General features: G+C 35.6%; 1 protein-coding gene across 2 annotated transcripts in view; it reads right to left on the reverse strand.

Moving 5' to 3' along the window:
* Positions 1-23,350, reverse strand: part of SAMD12 (sterile alpha motif domain containing 12) — an 838,974-nt gene that overhangs the window by 135,713 nt on the left and 679,911 nt on the right. The window contains exon 5 of one of the 2 annotated variants that reach the window (XM_049773519.1): positions 20,519-20,587. The exons of the other annotated variant lie outside the window; for it this stretch is intronic. Coding sequence (XP_049629476.1) covers positions 20,553-20,587 — 35 coding nt within the window. The 3' untranslated portion in view covers positions 20,519-20,552. Of the gene's footprint in view, positions 1-20,518; positions 20,588-23,350 lie in introns of those variants that run through there. 2 annotated transcript variants of the gene reach the window in all.

Here is a 23,350-nt window from a genome sequence, read left to right on the forward strand (position 1 = left end):
ACCTGGCAGTGCTCAGGGTCCATGCTCCATGCTCAGAAATCACTCCTGGTAGGCTCAGGGTCCACCTGGGATGCTTGGAATTGAACCCAGGTCTATCCTGGGTCAACTGCAGCAAGGCAAATGCCCTACCACTGTACTATCTCTCTGACCCTTTCCAATAATACTTTAAAAAGGAAAGTCACAAAACAATACATAGACAATTTTCTTCTAACCTACACATCAACTTGAACCATATTTTCTTCCTTTGGGTCCATTCAATCACTTTATTCCATGTTTATTGAGACTATTAGGATAGCAAGGAATATGGGTCAGACCCAAAAGGTTTATGACTACATCAGTGGTCTATGATTGGATAGCAAGATGATTTCTAAGGTATAATACAATAAAATACCTATATAGGAGTTTTTCTGAAAAGTGTGTCATAGCTTTAGTATAAATCCTATAACTGGAAAAAATGGTCAAGCACAGAGATTCAGATCCCAGATAAATGCGACACTCCAATCACCCATTTAGATTTTTAAAGCTTATTTATCCTAAAGAATATAACAATATAGCTTTTAAAAAAATTTAAGTACTGAGTTTACAGATGACCCAGAAATTTTACTTCTTGGCATCTACCGGAAGGACCCCAAAATTCTATTCAGAAAAGATATATGTTCATTGTAACATTATTCACAATAATCAAGGACTAGAAACAACCCAAGTGTCCAAGAACAGATGACTGCATAAAGAAACAATGTATACAGAGGCACAAAAAACAAAAAAACAAAAAATAAACAAACAAAAAACACTACTCAGCTCACATACAGTGACTATTGAGTCCACTGTCTTAAGTTAGATTGTTTATTTTCCCCACTTTTTATTCCTTTGTTATTTGTTAAATAAGGAAGTTAGTAGAAGTGTCCCTCCATTTAAAGTTTATATAAGAACTAAGTCAATTCGATTGTTGGACTTGTTCTAATATCCCCATAGGCACCAATTTCGCCATGTGATACTGTTCTTCCTTTGCATAGGCACAGTAAGTGGAAAATTATATTTAAACACGTTCTTATCTTATACAGATGGGAACACACAAATCTTGTAATGCAGTAGGACCTTACACCCTTAACATTGTCTTAAAGACCTGGCTCATTGTTAAATAAGGAAGTTTGTAGAAGTGTCCCTCTATTTAACATATACATAAGAACCAAATCGATTAGATTATTGAACTTGTTCTAGCATCCCCAGAGGCACCAATCTTGCTGGGAACTGTTCAATAAGAAATTTTGGTGAAAGAATCCCTCAGTTTAATGCTTATGTTTGAACCAGGTCACTAGGATTGTTGGACTTGTTCTTGCGGCCCCCTTATGTGCTGATAACACCAAGTGGCATTATTCCTTGTTTGCATGGGCACATTAAAATGGAAAATACTATACATACAAATAAGTTCTTATCTAATAGAGATGGGAACACACTAATCTTGTGGTGCAATGGAACCTTACAAACCCTGAACATTGACATGATGACCTGGCACAGGCCTCAGAGGTTTGGGCATTTTCCAGTCACCCCTGAACCAGAGAAGCCATCTATGAAATATTCAATGTCATTTATGACATCACCTGGAAGCAATCTTCTACTGGGGAAGACCCTCTGCTGCTCTGACATCGATTTACTCAAAAGAGTCTTCCCTTAACACTGAGAAGATTTAAACAACAACAACGACTTGCGTACTGGACAGGGCTTTCTGCATTGCTCATTAATTGTGAGATGAAATTAGATGCTGCTCTGCACCATCCTGACTTCAATGTGGGATGTACAGATTCCAGGACCTTTAATGCAGAGGCGTGAGATCAACAACAGAGACTATGAAAGATATAACTGTATGGGCACTGCAGACAATGACTGGGATTGGAAAAACTGGTTTGCCTGGAGCCTAGAAATGGTCTTCTGTAAGGAAACTTCAGGGGTAGGGTCTCCTTGTACTTAGGCCAAAGTTTTTCCTTTCCATGACCCCCATACTTTGGTGGGCCCATGCAAATGATAATTGCCACACTAACATTGTTTTTACAGTGCTCCTTTGACTCCAAACCTTAAAAAAAGTTGATGGTCACTATCACTAACAGGTATAAATAGCACAAACCTGAGAACAATAATCCATGTTAATTTATAAGAATTGTGTCCTTGTGGTATCTTATAAATAATGCACTGTATGCAGTACTGAATAGTTGCATCATGCTGATATATTTAATTTTGTGTGTATCCTGTAATTATGTTATAATGTTTTCAGAGAACTTACTGTAAAGAACAAGACATACCTTTGATATACTATACTAAGCATTTAATGTATTTGAGTTTAGAATGTAATACTTCTTTATAAAAAAAGAATAAAAACACTACTCAGCTATAATAAAAGATGAAATCATAGAATTTGCCACTACATGGATGAAACTGGAAGGTGTCATGCCAAGTGGTTACCCAGAAATGAGAAGGAAAGATACAAAATAATCTCTCTCATATGTATAATATAAAAAATTAAAGTGAAGAAATAACAGATCACCCAAAACAAGAGAATATGTGAACTGTTCTACAGAACTAAGCTTATCATGGTGGGTGGTTAAGGTGGGGATGACAGAATTTTAGGGGCAAACTCTGAGACAGTGGTGAAGAAAAATGGGCATTCTAGTGGGAGTATATGGTTTTGGAACATTGTATGCATGAAACTCTATCATAAACACTATTGTAAACCATAGTGACTAAAATAAAATTATAAGAGACAGTATATTTAATAATTTCAGAGATGTTTTCAAGTATGATAATAGCAAAATTTAGTTTCTGAAATATTGATGTTTGTAATATTAAAATATGTCCTCAGGAAGCTTTTAATATATTTTGCTCTGTTATTTTATTTCTACTTTGTTTCCTTTTCTATTGGAGTCAAATTTCCAAAGACATCTTTAGAACTAGTATAAAGACCATAAGGCATTATGGTTTCTTGTCTCCCATTCAAATCTTTAATTCTGTTTGAACTAATTTTTAGGTGTGATGTATATAACCTGAAAAGTTTCACCATAGGGAAAGATGATTAAAAAACATTCTACTGAATGAGAAGATATTTGCAAATCCTCCCTGCTAATGGATTAATACCCCAAAATACTTAAAGAATTCAGATATGTAACTTAAAAAAACCCACCCTGATTCAAAAAATGTGCAGAATATCTAAGCATTCAGCAAGTCATAGGGAGATATAAACAAAAAACACAGAAATATAAATTAAAACACAAAACCTTATGCCAGTGACAATGTTTTGTATGAAAAAGGCAAGAAACAAGTGTGCAGGTAAAAATGGAGAGAAAAGGGAACTGTTTGTGCACAGTTAGGGAGAGAGTAAATTTGTGATGACTCTGGAAAACAATCTGAAGAGTTCTCAAAAGAATAAAAACTCAAAATACTATTTGGTCTACTAATCTACTTTGGCATATTTATCAGAATATTATGAAAATATTAATTTGAAGAAATACATGCACTCTTATTTTCACTGCCGTATTATTTATAATAATCAAAATATGAAAACAACTTAAGTGCCCATCAAATGATGTCTGGATAAAGAGAATGTAGCGTGTGCTACTCATCTCTAAGAAAGAATAAAACCTTGTTATTTATGACGGGCTTGATGGGCCCTGTGGGTAGCAGGCTAAGTGTGATAAAATCAGCCAGAGAAGAACAAATACTGTCTGATTTTATTTATGTGTGGAAAATAAAGAGACAAAGCAAAGGAACAAACAAATCCAAAACAATCTATTTAGATTCTTCTAACAGAACAGTGATTGCCTTGGAGAAATGATTTGTGGGTGGGTTGTTGGTTGTGGAGAAAAATGGATAAAGGGGGATCCACTGTCTGTAGAAAGTACTTTTTATGGGGATCATAAGGAAGTTTGCAGATACCAATATAATAATAATATTATATAATTATATAATATATTATATATAATATTATATAATATATAATAATAATATAAAAAGCTTATACCTGAAACATGTGCAGTGTTATCATCTAAGGCTACCTCACTTAAAATCCATGTTCTAAGAAGTACAATTAGAAGTGGATAATAATTAAAGGCATTTAAAAGTGAGATGTTCTGTGGAGGACATGGCCATCTGTTATTATTATTCCTGTTATTCTGGAGTGAGAGAACAACTTCTCATCAGCTGGAGAAGTGGTCCAGCAGAGCACATGCTCAATGAGCTTGCTAGGTAGGTACTTGGAATAGATGACAATACCACCATTCCCATCTTCTGCTTTTATCACTTTGGCAATTGTACCAACTGTGGGCAGATATGGCTTTGCAGGTCTTCTCAACACATATTTCCTTGTCTTTCTTTAAAAATAATTCTTTTATTATTTTTTGAGCCATCCACCTGGCAACACTCAGCAGTTACTCCTGGTTCTGTGTTCAGAAATCATTCCTGGATTGAACCCAGGTTGAGCGTGCAATATAGACACCCTATCTGCTGTTCTATCTCTCCAGCCCCTAATTAATTTTTTTCTTTTTGTTTCCTCCCATTTGTTATTATTGTAGTGATGGGGTTGCACACACTTGTTTGTGGTGTTCAAACACTAGAACTTTTTCTTTTTAGAGCTACACATTTGATTATTGAGTTGTTTAGATCACAGTTGGATGTGGGAAGAACTAGGGATCCAAGTAATGGTTTTGCCTCTGTTTTCTAAACTGAGATTTTTCTGGGCTGTCTCCATGTTTTTTTCTTTTTTCTTTTTTATAACCAAGTTAAAAATACACACAATTTGTTATTTTTATTAAGTCATTTAAATATATAACATATATGTATATATATATCTTCAATCAAAGCTCTGAGCTTAATCTTATAGAATTAAATTGCTTTGCAAATTTTGCCATTAAGAAGTTGACAATATTCTCTATCCTTTTTGCTAACTCCTTCAACTGAATATTTCTGTGTTTACCTTCATTTGCCCAAATACTATTTGTATTGATTTTCTTAAAATATATTCAACATAAAAATTGTTTCTCTCTATAATCCTAGAGGATTAATTTTCCTTCCTCCCTTTCCATCTATGTTCCCCCTTCCATAGCCTCTTCAGTCTAGTACAGTAATTTTCATTAAATCAGTGCACATTATTATACTACTTAAAGTCAGTGTACTTTATTATACTATCAAATGCTATCCAAAGTATGTATGGGGCAGAATACAGTCATAATTCTTTCATGAACTATGGTTTTCCTGGAAAGTAACAATAATCTTGTTTTTAAATTTTCTTGGGCTTCAAGCTCCTTTCTCTTCCCCACCCCAAGTTGTCTACACTCAATAATGGGCTACGCTTCTGAAGTCTATTCATTTCATCTTCCTGGAGACATTTTAACTGAAATCTTTTCTTACAACTACCTGGTGTCACCCCATTCTAGAAAGTGCTTACTCCTCTTCAGGAACAAGCTTTCATCATTGGGTAGGCAACAGAGATGACTTCCTCTAGAAAGAGGTTTGGTTCTCTAGGTAGCTCGTGAATTTTGCTACAATTTACCTGCTTCCTATTTCTCCAAGAGTTGCAGGTGACTGGAGTTAAGTAGGAAGTAAAGGAGGCAGTTTGGAGAAAAGAGTGCCTGAGTCTTCCTGCTCAAACCACCTCTGCCACCTTGGAAATGTTTGCTGTGGGTGAAGTTTACGAAGATAACCACACAGCAGAAATGCTTGTATCCAACCAGCCCTATAAGGCAACTGTCAAGCTCTGCCTGGAGTCCACTTGTTCTACCTGGTGTGGGAGATGATCTTGCTATCTGATTACTTGGGAGGAACCAGGGGCTTAGGCTGGAGTGAAGAATTGCCCTTTGTAGGAAAAGGAAAGTCAGTTTAACCTAGACACATATTCCAGGATCATTGCCTTTCCTCCAGAAAAGAATTTCAGGAGAAAACAAAAGAGTGAAGCAAATTAGTTGTTTGTTTTGGTGTCAGCTGAGCATAGGACTTACTCCTGGCTCTTTGCTGGGGAAAATACATGGATCAGTCACATACAAGGCAAGCACCCTGCCCACTGTACCTTCTTCAGAACTCCAATAAGTTTTATTTAAAGAGATTTTGAGAATATGAGAGGTGTGCATGTGTGTGCATGTGAGCGTGCGTGTGTGTGTGTGTGTTGTGTTTGAGAGAGAGAGAGAGAGAGAGAGAGAGAGAGAGGTTTAAGAGAGAGAGAGAGCATAGGCTTCTCCAGAGGTGAGAAAATAGGGTACAACTCAAGTTGAGACGCTAATCTTGAGTGGAGAATGATACTAACATGCCTTTTTAAAAAGTAGAACTTCTTCCAAACTGCCTTTGCTTGGAGTTTTGAAACTCCAAGAAATATTGATCTTCTTATTGTAATAGGGAAAAAAGCTTTGGAGTCTTGATGGCCCTTTCATATTCTTACCATGATCTTTAGATTCTTCTTTTCTGAGGGGTTCACCATTCTCTGAGTAATGCCTACATTTTTGCATCTAGGCAGTGGCTTATTTTCCCATTTCCAAAACTACTTTGTATGTATATCTCAAAAGAATGTGGTTTCCATGCCTTTGAGCTATGTCAGGGCCAGGCAATTCCTTTCTTAATTTTATTATTTCACCCAACCTCCTCACAGGACCCCCCCCCCCCCGCACCTATCTGCCTGCAACAACAGTTTCCGAATATGAGTGGGAGAAGGGGTTAGGGATTGATTGTTTCTCCAAGTTGGCAGTAATCTTCATTCTAGCTCAGATCATATTATTTTGGGTCTGCTAATGCATTTACTATATATTCATCTACTTCCATTTTCTAAATTTCTTGAGCTGTTGTCTTCTGTTGTTTTCACATATTAGTGCACTTAAGTCATTAACACTTTTTTGCCCCATGTTTCCTTGGTTTTCTGCTTTTGTTTTTGAAGCAAAAATAAATGGGAGTGTTTCAAGTCTGCTTTTACCTTTTGGAAGGAATGTTTTAGAAATCAATTTTACAGAAAACCCAGGCACATACGTAAGTGGCATTTCATCAGCAGCTATTTAGAAGACACCACCAACATATGCTTATTTGTAATTTGAAGAAGAAGAAAGGAAGGCTTGTTCTGCTTCCAGTAAGCTATTTGCCAGATTAATATAAACACTAGAACACCTTAAGCTCCAGTCCCCATTCACTTAACCTTCCTAATTTTAGCCTTGTTTACAGCACTCCTTCTTGATAGTCTATGACTGTTTTCAGGGTCCAAATATCTGAGAATTGCCTCAGCTAATCAATACCTCTGTCATGCTCTATTACAGTTGATCAATATGGACAAGGATGCAATGAGGTGGAAGCAAGATGTTTTATTCAATCAAGTTTTTGGTCCCTTTTATTGACCTCAATGCTTTGAGATTGTTTACCAAACTTCTAGTCTCCTTTCAGCTAGTTGTTTTAGTTTAATTACCAAAAAAATTTACAGAAAACACTTTGCATTTTTGTTCCTCCATAATTTCACACTGAATCCCTCTGCAGGAATAGATGGGGGTCCGAACTAGACTAATTTCTGCCTCTCATTTTGTGATTTTGGGGTAAATAATTATGAACAACTCTAGTTTGTTCAATAGGAGTCAGTAAAGCTTCTAAATAGATCAGTTGAGGTGAACTGACACCATGAGTGGCACAAGAAAGATTCTGGCATTTTTGGAGACTATTAGGGTGGTGGGCAAGTTTCCTGCAGTCATCACCATTATGGACCCAATACCCAGTAGCTCCACAACTTTCTATTGATTTTTTCTACTCCCTAACTTTGAGTTTTGTTTTGTGTTTTTCCCCCCAACAATGACTGTTTTCTCATATCCTCTTTAGCAGTATATTCTCCTTTGAGTTAATGGGCTTTGCAAATAATGCTAGCCAAAATATCCACCAGTGCAAGGGCCATAACACCTATATCCACGTTAAATCAGGAGACTGTGACACAATAAATGAAATGGCCCACCTCTCTTTGACATATTTGTATGCTTCTCATTCATTAATGCTGAAGAACTAGCTGACTCATTTCTATATAGTTTTAATTCCTGAATGGGCGTTAAGTGTCAGCAATATCATTAGCTCTTTTCTCAGACATTTACACATTTGTCATATTTGGATGGTTATTTCCTGGAGAGAATAGCCACTTTTACACTGTACAATGAAGGAAACATTCTTCATGATTATTTGTTAATGTTTCAAGGAGTTAGGAAGTCACATAGCATAGTGTGCTAAAATTATAATAATTTGGGAGGAATTTGGAAAATTAATGACATAGATAATAGTTTTTTTTAAGGAGGTTACACATAGCAGTTCTTGGGACATATGGTACCACAGACCAAACTCAGGGCCTTATTCTGGCTAGGTCTTGAGTTGGCTTCATTTCTTGAGCCATCTTCCTAAAACTTGTAGAAGACAATCTGTCCAAGTAATCTCTGCACATTTTTTGGCTACTCTAGAACACTAAAATCAAATTTCAAAATTTTTGTGACCATGTCCCCCTTCTCATTTTCTTTTCTTCCTGTAGTTCCTCTGTCCTAATAGTTTTGATCCCCTATTATTGATCTATGCCCTCTGATTTATAGGATTTTCACTTGTGACTCCCCCAGAATATCCTGAGGACCTTATGGGGTGACTGCATCCTTTCATTATTAAATATAATTATAGAGTAATAGGGATAAAAAGATTTTAAGTAGGTGTATGAAATGGAACAAGTAAAGCCTCTTAAATCAATAGTGTTTGAAAACTGGATACTCACATGTGAAAACAAAAAGAAACTAGATCTATAATTTATACCTTATAAAGTAATTCAAAGTGAATTAAACATCTTGAGATTATGCCAGAATCTTAAATATATTGAAGAAAACATAGGCAAAACTCTCAAGGATATATACATTTCAGGTGCATTGTCAATGATCTGAGTCCACTAGTAAAGATAAAAATTAATAAATAAATGGGATTGCATAAAACTGGAAAGTTTCTGAATGACAACATAACTCCATTTCACAGAAAAAGATGCTTTGCTGAATGGGAGAAAATATTTGTACACCATAAATCATATAAAGTGATAATACCCAAGATACATGAAGGATTCTCAAAGCTAAACAGCAGAAAAACCAATAACTCTGTCAAAAATGAGAAGAGAATATGAACAGACACATCCACATCGACACAAAATAAAGGACATACAGAAAGTCAGGGGGGCATATTAAAAAAAAACTGTTCATCATCACTTATCGTCAGGAAAATTCAAATTAACACAATAAAATATCATCTCACATCAGTGAGAGTGGAATATCTCAAAAAGGCTAGAAACAACTAGTATTGGTGAGATGTGGGCATGTAGTGAAAAGGAATCTTTTGCTATTTTTGGTGTTAATGCCATCTATTTCAGCCTTTTTAAAGAGCATTATGGGGATTTCTCAAAAAAATAAGAATAGAATTTCCATGTAACTCAGTGATTCCATTATAGATATCTACCTTCAAAATACAAAAATATTAATTTGTATAATAACACTGTATATGATATGAAAACAGTCCAAATGTTTAATGGCAGATTGAACAGACAAATAAGTCTTTGTATCACAGACTGTTATAAGAAAAAGTGAAATCTTGCATTTCAAATGTAATTGGAGGGAATTTATATTAAATGAAATAAGTCAGAGGGAGAAAGACAAGTGAAATGCTGCATGGTTTCACTTATCTATCTATAGTAAAACAAGGAAATGATGACAGGGCTTAGCCTTAGATTACAAAACAGATTTCTAAGTACGGAGGGAGTAAGTGGGGAGAAGAAAGGGCAGGCTAGAAGCAAATGTAATGCTAGAAGTGGAGGCTTTTGGGAACTACTTTGGTTGTGGTGAGGTACATTCATATTGTATATCAAAACTATAAACATACACTATTGTAACTACACTAAAGCAATATATATATATTTAAAAAGAATGAATAACCTCCACACCCAGGAATGTGTGTGACTCCCAGTCTTTTCAATAACATCAGCAATGAAAGGGGAAGAGGAAGAAATAAATTTTACATTAAAAACATAGCCACCCTAGAATAATATGCAACTGTCAGTAAAAATGAAGTCATGAAATTTTCCTATACAAGGATGGACATGGATATTTTTATGCTGAGTGAAATAAGTCAGAGGGAGAGAGATAGACACAGAATAGTATCACTCATCTGTGGATATAGAAAAATAAAGACAGTATAATAATAATAATACCAGAGACAATAGAGATGAGGGCTAGAAGGACCAACCCATGATATGGAGATTACCACGGAATAGTGAGTACAGTTAGAGAAATAACTACACTAAAAACTATCAAGATAATGGTAGTGAGTGAGAGAAATAGAATGCCACTTTTTAAGATAGGTAGGGGGTGGGGAGGAGGGAAATAGGGGCCATTGGTAGTGGGATGGTGCACTGATAAAGGGGGATGTTTATTTTATGACTGAAACCAAACTACAAACATATTTGTAATCATGGTGTTTAAATATATTATAAAAATAAATAAAAATTTCATCTATAAAAAATAGCCACCAAACTCTGGGGTATTCTTGGAATGGGGCAGATTGAGTCCCTCCATGCCCCCTCCCCACTAGCCACCAGAAAACCCAGCAGTCCCTACCCACATCTGTCATTTTTCCATTAGAGAAAAGGTCCAGTTCCACAACTTAATCTCCAAAAGAACACTATGCAATTGAATCTTTCCAGGTTTAGGCTGATAACTCTGGGCCTTCTCAGAATGGTGGCAGACAGATTCCCCTATCTGCCTGAAGGCATTGCAGCTCACAGCTCCACACTGAACTTTATCAAATTGTCAACCCACCAAATAATTCCAGATGTAGAACTCTAGGACAGTGCAGGTGCCTCCAAATTTTATAGTAATGTCAGTCCAGTAGGATCACAGCAAATATGATGGGAAAGTTGCATTGAAGACCACCAAGATCAATGAGTCTAAACTAACACAGAAGGTTCATCTCACACTAACCAGCACAGTAGATACTCAGACAATAACTTTAGTAACACCATCGTTCAATAACAATGATCACAAACTGACTTCTATTCCTAAATTTTGATATGCTTGTAAGGCATATCTACTAGGTGGTGGAGACTGTGGCAGAGGAAAAGTCATTTGGTGGTAAGATTGTTGTCAAAACATTTAATGCTTGAAACAACTGCATTATGAAAAATGGTAAATCATGGTGTTTTAATAAAAATTAAAAATATAACCATCAGCTTCTGTGATCTATTCTAGCTTATAATAGAAAATTATATATAAAACTATATTCTGCTATATATTATATTATATTGTATATATTATACATATATATGTAAATTATATATATTCATACATAATAGGACTTGCCTGGTCCTATTCTCTGTGCTTCTTTCAGATAAAATCAAGATTCTGAATTTTGTATTAATAATTCTTTTATTATTTTTTAAAGTTCTAATAGGCACCTACTTTGAAATAGACATCATATTATGCCTGTTTATGAACTTAATGTAAACATCATATACATGGGCTGAAACTGTCTATGTATTCTTCTGTGACTAACTTATTTGTTCATCACTATTAACCCATGAGGACACACATAGATAAGGTCCATTTATTTTCCTGCTACATAGAATGCCCTTATACGATGATGTCACAATTGATTTATCCATTCTAAGTCAAAGGATAATTGGGAAAATTCCAGTTTTCTGCTATTAAAATAAAAGCTGCTATGAGCATCTTGACACATGATTCCTGGAGCAGATTCCAGGCCACATTTCTCTAAACTAGCACCTCTCAAATTATGATACATAGAAATGGTCCTTGCTTAGCATTTTCATTTTGTCCCTGGTCTTAAAATAAAAGTTATTTTACCAGTGACTATGATGTTTGCTTTAAGGTTTTCATATTTACTTTATGAGGTAAAGACATTTGAATCTACTTTGCAAGAATTTGATTAAATGATTTGGGGGGGTATGTACTGAGATGACATACGGTTTTTTTCTCTAATTAGCTGATATGATGATTTCCATTGAACATTTTTCTAATAATGAACAAACCTTGCTTCTAGAGATAAGGAAGCATACATCACTTTGTATATATTATTTTGTGATATATCATTCTGTGATACATCATTTTGAAACCAAGAATCCAAGAAGGCTTTTTATGCGTGCAAATTAGACAATGTTCTGGACCCAAATCTACACTGTCAAAAACCTGCTCAGATTGGCCAGAGTCAGAGAGGAAGTCTGTTACAGTATAACCTTTGAACCTTTGCTTGTTGTGATTGGCTCACTGTGGTACATGAACACAGAACACATGCAGCACATGCAGCACAGAAATGTTCTGTTTGATACAGCGAATATAGGCCTAAACCTATGTTTTAACTGCAAAATTAGAGGGTTGTCTTATATGTCCGGTCGTCTTATAGGCCGGAAAATACGGTAATTTCTATTTCCCTTAAAAGAATTTCTTTCCTCCAACTGGTGTAAGTATTCTATCTTTTCAAGGTCAATTTTGTTCATTGTGTTACTCTATTTTTCTATTTTACCCTGGCAACTTTATGTAAGAATTTGTTACTTTGATGTGTAGTTTTGTGTTGCTAGTTGTACTTCTGTTAATGTCTTTAATATTAGAAGATATATATAGTATATATACTATTCATTACATATAATTTCTACATCACTGAAGATTCTTGACAAATGTTAACTTCTAATTTAGCATAGCTCCTTATCTCTAGCAAATTAGTTTTTCTTTAACTCTATTTTTGTTTGAAATAATTTTTATTATTATATTACAAAGGCTTTAGGCTACTACATACCTAGATAATTTTCCCCCTAATTTTCAACCATTCTGTGTGTCAAAAGGAAAATATAGCTGAATTATTTTCTAATTGTGTGTTTTCATTCTAGGTCAGCAATCTATGTATTTTAAAAGGCAAGGTACTGCAATGGCACTAGTTAGGTCAACTGAAATATTTGGGTTCTGTATTTATTTTGTAGTATTTATTCTGTGTTATTTTCACTTTCCTTTTACCACTTTTATTTCTTGACTATAGGATTTCTGTGCATTTTCACTCTTTCTACAATATTCTTCTATAAGCTAAGAAATTATAGCTTATATAATGTGTCTATATGTATATACATATATTTGTATATATAATGTATATAATATATATGTTATAATATATAATGTATTAAAATACATAAAATAGCTTTGTCATCACTAGGCATTATATATGGCAATCTTTATGGTGTTGGCTTACATCTGCTTCATCTCCTGAGAATGTCACCTTTTGGATTCTTGAAACTTTGGATAGTTTGATGGACATCTAATTTAACCTCCATACTTCACAGGGCATAACTGCTGACTCTCTCACCCACAATATGATAGCTTTAAAACCTAGACCACAGAATATCATCATCATCATCATCATCATCATCATCATTATCATCTAGCATGCTACACTACAACTGGGAGGATTTTCTCTAAATATCTTCTTATTGATTGCTAGACCATGCAATTTCCAATGTAAGAAATTTCTTATATAGCTTTGATGGTTCTATGCAGGCCTGAAACAAATATGGATAAGTAATAAGTTTGATTTGTCTGGCTCTTGCCATACAATTATATAATTCTAGTCTCAGGTGATAGTCTTTAGAGATTGAGGAAACCAAAGGGATTAGCCCTCCAAAAATGGCTTTCTTCCTACTATGCACAGCTGTTCCTCATTTTGCTTGCTGTTGAAAAGGAAAAAAAATCATGGCTGACATTAAATAATATGATGTTATTTGATGGCCTACTTTCACATATATTATTTTTGCTCAAAGTATCCAAGAATCTATCAGCATTGTGAGTTTTTCTATATTATTTTATTATCCTACTTTAGTCCTTACAATAATTTATGAGGCAGTTACTATTATTCTGATTTTATAGATGTGCTACCTAAAACTCCATTGAGGTTTTTTAATCACAAAAAAGCAGAACTCAAACTCTTGCTTGGCTAATTTCATAGTACTTACATTTTAGAAGAAATAAGTTTCCCTTTTCCTCAAAATAGAACTTTCAGGGACTCTTCTCATATCTGGAAAGATGTATACTGGTTGGCCTTTTACTGGTAATTTTAATAGCAAACAATGCTAATTACCCAACAGTGACCAAAACTCTGCTAATTACTAACACTCACTCTGTTAGCAAGCACGATATTTATCAACACCAGAAAGAGTCCAAATTGTTGAACAACATAAAGTGGCAGCATGAAGAAGTGATTCCAAACAAAACACTTTTGTTTTGGATCCTGGTGTCAAGCAATCTTTTTCAATGTCATTTTTACTTTAGACTGAATATCTAAATATAATACATATTACATTATAGTTATATATTATATAAATATAGTTAACATTATTTAAACCTCTGACAGTAACAAAGTCTTCTGTAAAATCTCCAATTATTTGTGGATGTTAAATCTCAAAAAGTAGGTCAGTTTGTACGATTAACCTTTAGTTTAGCCTTAACCTTCCTGAAGGTTAAGACTAAACTGCTATTGAAGGTCAGCTTACCATGTCTAATGAATAACTCAAGAATGTCATAGATTCTTATCTCTGTATTTTATTACTGTTGGTGAGTTTTGAAGAGAAGGCTCTTCCATCTTTCCACATATTTCTTTTTCCCTAGATAAACTTCATTGTGTTCAAAAGATACTCATGAAGAATTTGGAGACATTGGACTGTTGCATCAGTGCAGCTTAGAGAACAACCATAAAGGTGGCACATAAAGATGGGTTCATTTTCATTGGCAAAGAATTTCTACCTCACCAGTGGACCAACACTGTTTCTGCTAAACCTCCAGATTGTGAGTAACAAACCCTCAAATTTCTCCCTCTCAAGGCATGTAGCAAAGAGATAGAGTTTGGATTACTATACTTTGGTGAACAGTGATTACAAAACGCAAAACCGAGTTAGGCAAGTTCTCTGCATCATGAAGTATTTGAGACCAACATGCCCATATAAAGTAAAAGGATGGAGGTATATGTGAAGCTATATATTTTTTCTCTGCAGCTCTTTATAATGTTGTTTCACCCTATACTATAAATATATCTGTGTAAAGTTTGCCCTTTAGACTAAATATATATCATATTTCTGTATATATGTTAGCATGTTCTTCCTTTGGGTGTCTTTAGTTATTTTATTATAATTAAATGGTGTGTTTATATAATATGGCATTGAGAAAAATTTATGCAATTTTAATTTTCCAACAGAGTTGAAATCAAACAAAAATCAACTGCTTTTGTATCTGTGTCTGGATATGCTTGTCTCCAATATTAAAATGAAGATGAGGGACCAGAGCGATAGCACAGTGATAGGAAGTTTGCCTTGCATGCGGCTGACCCAGAACAGACCTGGTTTCGATCCCCAGCATCCCATATGGTCCCCCAAAGCCAGGAGCAATTTCTGAGTGCAACCCAGGAGTAACCCCTGAGCAACGCCAGGTGTGGCCCCTAAACAAAAAAAAAACTCTGAAGATAAATTTCAAGTGATCAAAAAACTCAAAAGTGCTTACTCCTACAAAATTTTTCCTTTTTCGAATGAAAACATGACTATATTTCTTCTGAATTACAAATTACAATAATTAAACTGGAATTAGTTTTATTGTTTTTAAGACCTACTTATTAGGCCAAACTTTTATTTATTACTAATTAAACATACATGAAAAGGAAAATAGGGGCCGGAGAGATAGCATGGAGGTAGGGAGTTTGCCTTGCATTCAGAAGGACAGTGGTTTGAATCCCGGCATCTCATATGGTCCCCCGAGTCTGCCAGGGGCGATTTCTGAGCATGGAGCCAGGAGTGGCCCCTGAGCGCTGCCGGGTGTGACCCAAACAAACAAACAAACAAACAAAAAACAACAAAACCTTGTAAAGGAAAATAAACTAATACCTTTTCAAGCTTTTAAGTAGAATAGAAGTCTACCTACATAAAACTGGGTGTTCCTTTGTGTATTTTAAAATTAGGCAATAATCATGCATTACCATTTTCTCACTAATTATATTTATAATTAACATTAATAATAGGGGCCAGAGTGATAGCACAGCGATAGGGCGTTGGCCTTGCATGCAGCCAACACAGGACAGACCCTGTTCGATACTCAGCATCCATATGGTCCCTGAGCCTGCCCAGAGCGATTTCTGAGCACAGAGCCAGGAGTAACCCTTTATCCTGCTGGGTGTGGTTCTCCCCAACCCACCCCTGCGCAAAGTAAAAACATTAATAAGAAACGGTCAGTTCTTACTCCTGGGCTGTGCTCAGGTACTCAGTACCTGGTGGTACTGAGAGGCCCAGATGTGATGCTGGGGATAGAACCAGGGTTGATCGCATGCAAGGCAATTTTCCTAACTGCTGTACTATATCTCCAGTTCTTAAGCTGATTTTGATCATCTATTTCTGGTCGACTTCTGAAATAGGCTTTGAACTATAGCCAAGACTCTAGCTGTTAGATACAGAAGTTTAATAGCTAGTTCTCCACCATTATTTTTGTTTTGTTTTTTGTTTATCTTTTTTTGGGGGGGCCACATCCGGTGACGCTCAGGGGTTACTCCTGGCTATGTGCTCAGAAATCGCTCCTGACCATATGGGACCATGTGGGGACCATATGGGATGCCAGGGGATGGAACCGTGGTCCGTTCTAGGCTAGTGCTAGGCTCCGTGCCACTGATTCAGACTCATCCACATTTTGTTTTCAACAAACAAAAAAGTTGCACTGTCAATCTGCATAACAGGAAAGAAGCAAAAAAAAAAAAAAAAAAGCTCAGCATTATAATCTGCACACAGTTTTCTTATTTTCATTCAGTACAATCCCCTTTCCTATGATTATGAGATTTGGATGTTCCTTCTTAGGAGCAGAGTAGGGAAGATGAACAGACTGGTTTTGTGGGATTCACTTCACTTGAGGCTGTTGGTTAGGGCAGACACTTGAGCATTAGACAAAAAATTCAAACAGAGCAAATATCTAGTTTGCTAATGATACCCTTTTAAAGGACACCACTGAGATTCAGAATTGACCTATGTACTTCCCAGTTGCTGAGCCATTGTGTCATTTTAGTGATGGTTATGGGGTAGGAGGGAGAGAGGGAGGGAGGAAGGGAGAGAGAGAGAGAGAGAGAGAGAGAGAGAGAGAGAGAGAGAGAGAGAGAGAGAGAGAGAGAGAGAGAGAGAGAGAGAAGAGGGGCTCAATAAATGCTTAAGAGACTTTAATCTGTTGCAAATGTTTGGATAAACCACAAAAAATCAGTAGTCATAACATTTTCTTTAGCTGAATAAGGAATTCCCAAAGCAAACCTCTGTGCAAACAATAGCACAATATCCTCATTCTTAGTCATAATATTCTTTTCAGTTCAGTTGTTATGGTGTGACTACAAATGCAAAGCATTCCCTTTGTGCCATTTTGTAGCCAAGCAACTGGGTGAGGGACATGGTCACTAAAAGTGCATTGAGCTTATCGCTAATCAGCAGCAGCGCCCATTCTCTGTTACAAGACAGGGCAAATTTGAGTTTGAGAGAGAACCAAGGACAAAATTATCATCACTGATACCTTCATAAAGATTTTGTTCTCAATGGTGGCCTGTATCTGCTGATAATATTTAAAGACCTGGCAAGGTCTAAACAATCAAGTTTGGAGAAATTTTTAAAATTATAGGTTTGATTTCAAAAGCAAAATCCAAGAATCAGCAAAAGAAGAAGACCCAGTGGTTCTTCAGAAGTGAGAAGTAACTGGCTTGAGCTGTGTTTCCAGAAAACACATACCAAATGGTGACAAGAGCTTATTTTCTCATTAGGTAAGCAAGACTTATCTCTACTGCAATATTATTTATAAATTGTGCCCTGAACGTGTTGAAGGCAAAGGTTCTCTATAAATAAGTTTGTAGAAAAAAATTTCAGCCGAATTTCACAGATTAGGATGCAAAAAGTCACATGGTAAATTAGGAAAAAACGAAGAACTGAGATTGGACCAAGGTTCAGAATCTCATGTATCTGGAGAACTTTTCTTCGTTAAGGATTAGCCTATTTGCAGTGGTTATGGTTCTAGGAATGCAAATGTTTGAGCCAGGAACTCTTTCTTTCTCATCTTTGTTTTACCATTTCTTATCACACAACCTCTGCTGTGATCAATAAATCAAAAGTCAATAGATCAAATGAATGAATGGATTAATTTTAATAAATATTGGGCACTTTGAGGAATAGATTGCTGACATTTGGCATAAAGCGACAATCACTAGACCAGAGGAAAAAAAGCTAATTATAATCTCTGTAAAGGACATGATGCTTATAGAAGTTAATTAATTTTGGTGGGAAGAATTTCAAATCAGGTCCAGTAATAAGCAGCCGCCACCATACACGGTATCCTTAAATACAACAACACCCTCCCCACCCCCTGTGAGTATGAAATCAGGGAACGTTTAAAATCCTTCTCTAATTTTTAGTACTAAATCTTCACTTTCCCTAAAATATGCTCAACATCCAGTTTTTTACATTAAAGACTCTGATTCTCACCAGGGGCTCTTACCAAGCTATATCTCCTTTCTTACCAACTAGGTTTAGAAATCCACTGTTACATAAAAGAGGTGTAGCCTTCAGGTGCTTTTGGAAGAAATTAGCTTAATACCATTTACAATTCATGTTATCTGTTTTCAGGTAGAAATAAAAAATGTCTATAAAAGTTATATGGTGAAGGGGTAACCAATTACCAATTGAAGCTTAGTGATGGTAGAAGGTAAGAGATTATTTTACCATGGCATTCATAGGGGTCTTGCACTTGCATTTCTAATTGATTTGTCAAGTAACTATCATGTGATTTTTAACAAATTTTGCCTTTTCTTTTTCTAGAGAAAATACTTGGAGTGACTACATCAAAGTCAAGCACCTAGAAAAATCCCAAGCCCCCTCCCCTCCTTCCCTCCTTCCCTCCTTCCCTCCTTCCTTCCTTCCCTCCCTCCCTCCCTCCCTTCTTTCTTTCTCTCTTTCTCTCTCTTTCTTTCTTCTCTCTCTTTCTTTCTTCTCTCTTTCTTCTCTCTTTCTTTCTTTCTTTCTTTCTTTCTTTCTTTCTTTCTTTCTTTCTTTCTTTCTTTCTTTCTTTCTTTCTTTCTTTCTTTCTTTCTTTCTTTCTTTCTTTCTTTCTTTCTTTCTTTCTTTCTTTCTTTCTTTCTTTCTTTTTCTTTCTTTTTCTTTCTCTCTCTCTCCTTCCCTCCCTCCTTCCTTCTTTGCTTCTTTCCTTCCTTTTGTAAGAGGTGGGCAGGACTGAGTTTCATATATACAAAGCAAGTGCTCCACCACTGAGCTACATTGCCCTTTTCCAATTTTCCTAAGGATATGAAAAGAGGCAAGTAAAGGCTAATACTTCTTTTCATCCATTTTAAAATAGGCTACTGCAAATTTTAAGCTGTGCAGGTTGAAAGCTAGCCTCTACTAGCTATTTCTTTGGTCCAAAAGAGCTTGAGAGTCAAATAAAGGGAAACTTCTGTGTAAACCCAATCTATGAGTCTTTAGCAATTTATTCTTCTTACCTTCCAAATATATAATATTTTGCTCTAAGCTTAATAAAATGGCTGGAGTTGAAATTCCAATTAACCCTGACAATAAGAACTGAGACTGTAGGGGAGTTTTCAGTTTTTATGAGATGAGAATGAACTTCAAATATTACTGGAATTTGCTGGAACTGGACATGGACTTATATGCTTCAGTTAACATCACACAATTGTTCAGACAGGAAAGAAAAGAGGCTGAGATTTTCATTCTGAGTATTATTTTTTAGGATGCATATTTTTACATTTTCTTAGGTTCCTAGTAATATTTTAGTTCCTCTTTTATACCACTTAGATATATTTTTAAATAATTCTTAATGATATCATTCAAGTCCAGATTAAGCATTCATTGGAATTAAAATTAAACACACAACTGCTCTCCTGAAGCATATATAAAACAATAAATATTTCAATGAGCCTAGACATATCAATAAAATCAAGTTCTAAGTGTAGCTGTGTGAGGAACTTCATTTTATCTTGATATGCGATGAGGACTCAAGGAAAAACAAAAGAGTACACACTTCCCGTCACTTTATTTTTAGAAGAAATGTTAGTTCTTGGTAAAAACAAAATTCAGTTTTCCAGCCTCATTTTACTTTTATTCCTTGTGTGTTAAACAGCATTTTTGGAGATCTCAATCAACAAATACAGTTTGAGCACTGGTTATGTAGATAGAGCCACATTAGGCATGCAAGCGATGTGAAATTCAAAGCCAGAAATTCCTATTCTCTGGGTATTTATGAGGTAGTCCTGAAATGGCAGATACATAACCCAAGTGCTTTGTTTTAAACTGCAATACCTATGAAATAACCATCAAAACAAAATTTGTAAGAGGCCTTGGTAGCTCCTATTTAGTCATTACTCAAACCAAACTGTCATATGAGATGAAGTCCGCTAGTCACAGTTGAACAAAATCAGAGACCAAAGTAAGAACACTCAAGATTCAACCACAGAGCAGGGAATTGTTTCCTTTTGAACTCCAGCGACAGCCTCAATCAAGAAGAGTTCCCACTGGGCCTTGTTAGAACAGCTAGAAATTAGAGAGATAGAAAAACACAGAAAGACCAAGTCTGAATATTGAATATTATATAGCAGTCATATTTGCATTGGGGTTAGAGAGAAGTGATCTAATCTCATTTTCTGGATGCTTCTTCCAGAAATTCCCTCAATTATAACTTATTTCCATTCACAAATTCTTAGAGTGGAGAACCATTACAATTTCTGGTGCATAAATGACTGCTGTACCCCTAAGATAAAATGTATCATATTTTAGAACATGTTTCCACTACTTTTCAAAGAACAAAGATCACTTCTGAGTCATAACTTTGATGTGAATGAGTTGGGTAAAATAAAGATGACTGCAAAGATGACAAATCTTTTAATTATGACCTCACTAAATGAAGCCTTTCTAAATATATTTATTTAGAGTTATTATTGGAGCCTCGATGGTTACTTTTGATCCCCTTTGTGATAAAATTAAGGGTATTTGCACTTGCTAAAAATAGATAAAAATTGAACCAATCTTTGACTTTTACAGCTTAGGTGTATATCTGGCAAAGTGGCAGATATTGTTAAGATGATCTCATAACTTCCTTTTCAGCAGTATGAGTCTATATATCTTTATACTCAATTCAACAAGAATAGACATATCCTGCATCAAATGCTTGCACAATTCAAGAGACAAGTGATTAATTTTGGTTACTTGATCTATTCCTTCTGATATTTATTTGTAAGAAATGTGAAATAGTCCATCTTAAACAAACAAAACATCAGTGGTAATTGGAAAGTGTGGTATAGAATTAAATTATCTTGTTATTACCAAAGATGACATAAATATACTCATTCACATTATTTGTTTTTTAAATAAGTTGTAAGAAAATTTTGAAGAAATGATGGATATATTTTTTCTGGATTTTGTAAGCCATAAAATCCCAGTTAGAAATAATTGATCAGATAAATATTCCTTCTAGCAGGTAATACCAAAGACTTATGAGGTACCATTCCATTATATTTTGCAGCCTCCTCATGATTTCCTATTCAATTTATCTTCTTTTAGTCGTGTTTGTTCATACATGGTCATAAGAAAGAGTATAATCATATTTGCATAGTTGGCTTGGATCTCAACTCTATATAAAAATTTGTCTTGCTCAAATTCTTCAGTAAGATCTTATACTTGAATCAACATATAAAGATATGATAGTGTTCATATTACAGAGCAAATAAACTTTAGGGACATAGAGAAATGTTTTTTGGGAGGTAGTAGTGGTGTGGAACTAATTTGTAAGTCAGGTGTTACTCTTCAGTGAGCTGGATACTTAGACTCTAGTAATGTGGCCTTATGGTTAAGTGACTGGGCCCTGCTATGAGCTCACAGTACTAGGGGGTACCAAAGTCACACCCAAAGTTACTGAGGGGCCATACAGTACTATCGATCAAACTTGGGGCTTACATAAAATTACAGACTTTGCTTCTTAACCATGTGGAGGAATTTTTTTAAAAAAGGAATAAAATAATCTAACCACATTACAGTTTAATAGTCTCTTGTATTCAATAGATCTTTAAAAATAGGAGAGCATCCATATGACCTAGCAATTTTACTTTGTATTTATCCCAGGTGTTCCAAATCTATTCATAAAAGACATTTGCACCATACTATGTTCACTACAGCACTATTCACATTAGTCAGCATTTGGAAACATCCCAAACATTCAAGAATAAATGTCTATAAATAAATGGTACATAGACATCATGGAACACTATTTGACTGGAAGAAAAGATGGAACCATGCTATTTGTTGCTACATGAACTGGTTTGGACAGTGTCAAGAGTGAAGTTGGGGGCCCGGAGAGATAGCACAGCGGGTTTGCCTTGCAAACGGCCGATCCAGGACCAAAGGTGATTGGTTCAAATCCCGGTGTCCCATATGGTCCCCCGTGCCTGCCAGGAGCTATTTCTGAGCAGACAGCCAGGAGTAACCCCTGAGCAATGCCGGGTGTGACCCAAAAACCAAAAAAAAAAAAAAAAAAAAAAAAAAAGAGTGAAGTTGGCCAGAAGAGGGACAAACACAGAATGGTCTCCGACATGTGGTATATAAAGAGAGATGGTGGGGGGATAACAGATCCAAGAAGGAAATAGAAATTGAGAACTGGATTCTACTAAGAAGGAAGCATACCACAGGGGAGATAGTGGTTGTGATGGGGGACACTGAGACTATGGAAATGGACATTTATGGGGTGTGTGGTGCTGGAAGTTTTATGTATAAAACTATCCCAATAATAGTTTTATAAACCACAGTGCTTAAAATGTAAAAGAACCAATGCTATTTTCTTAGGTTACTGTGGCATCACCATAATTCCCTTTTCTAACCCCTCTTCCCTTATTTTACTGTCATAATCCCCAAAGAAGGGTCCATTCATTTGAGATAACTTCTTTAAAAATGGTCCTGTCACAGATAATGTGACATAGTGGGAATGGAGTCATGATTTGGAGACAACGGGGCTTAGCTTCCACATCAGATCTGCCTTTCTATGTGATAGTAAGAAATTTGCTTAAATTCATTCAGCCAGGGCTTTCTTGTCTATAAGTGGAGAATAACAATTTACCAAATGCATAGTTACTGCAGAGACTGAATGCACCTAGTCTAGTATCTCACAAAGGATGGATGTATACTAATTGGTAGTTATTACTAGTATGAATGTCTCATTCTGTGAGAGACTTTGATTGCCAAGTCCTAGGATGATTGTGTATCTGTGGTGCCTGCATTTGGTGGGAGAGGGTGAGCAGATGTTAGAAA

The sequence above is a fragment of the Suncus etruscus genome, chromosome 5 (genome assembly GCF_024139225.1).
Source record: "Suncus etruscus isolate mSunEtr1 chromosome 5, mSunEtr1.pri.cur, whole genome shotgun sequence".
NCBI lineage: Eukaryota > Metazoa > Chordata > Mammalia > Eulipotyphla > Soricidae > Suncus > Suncus etruscus.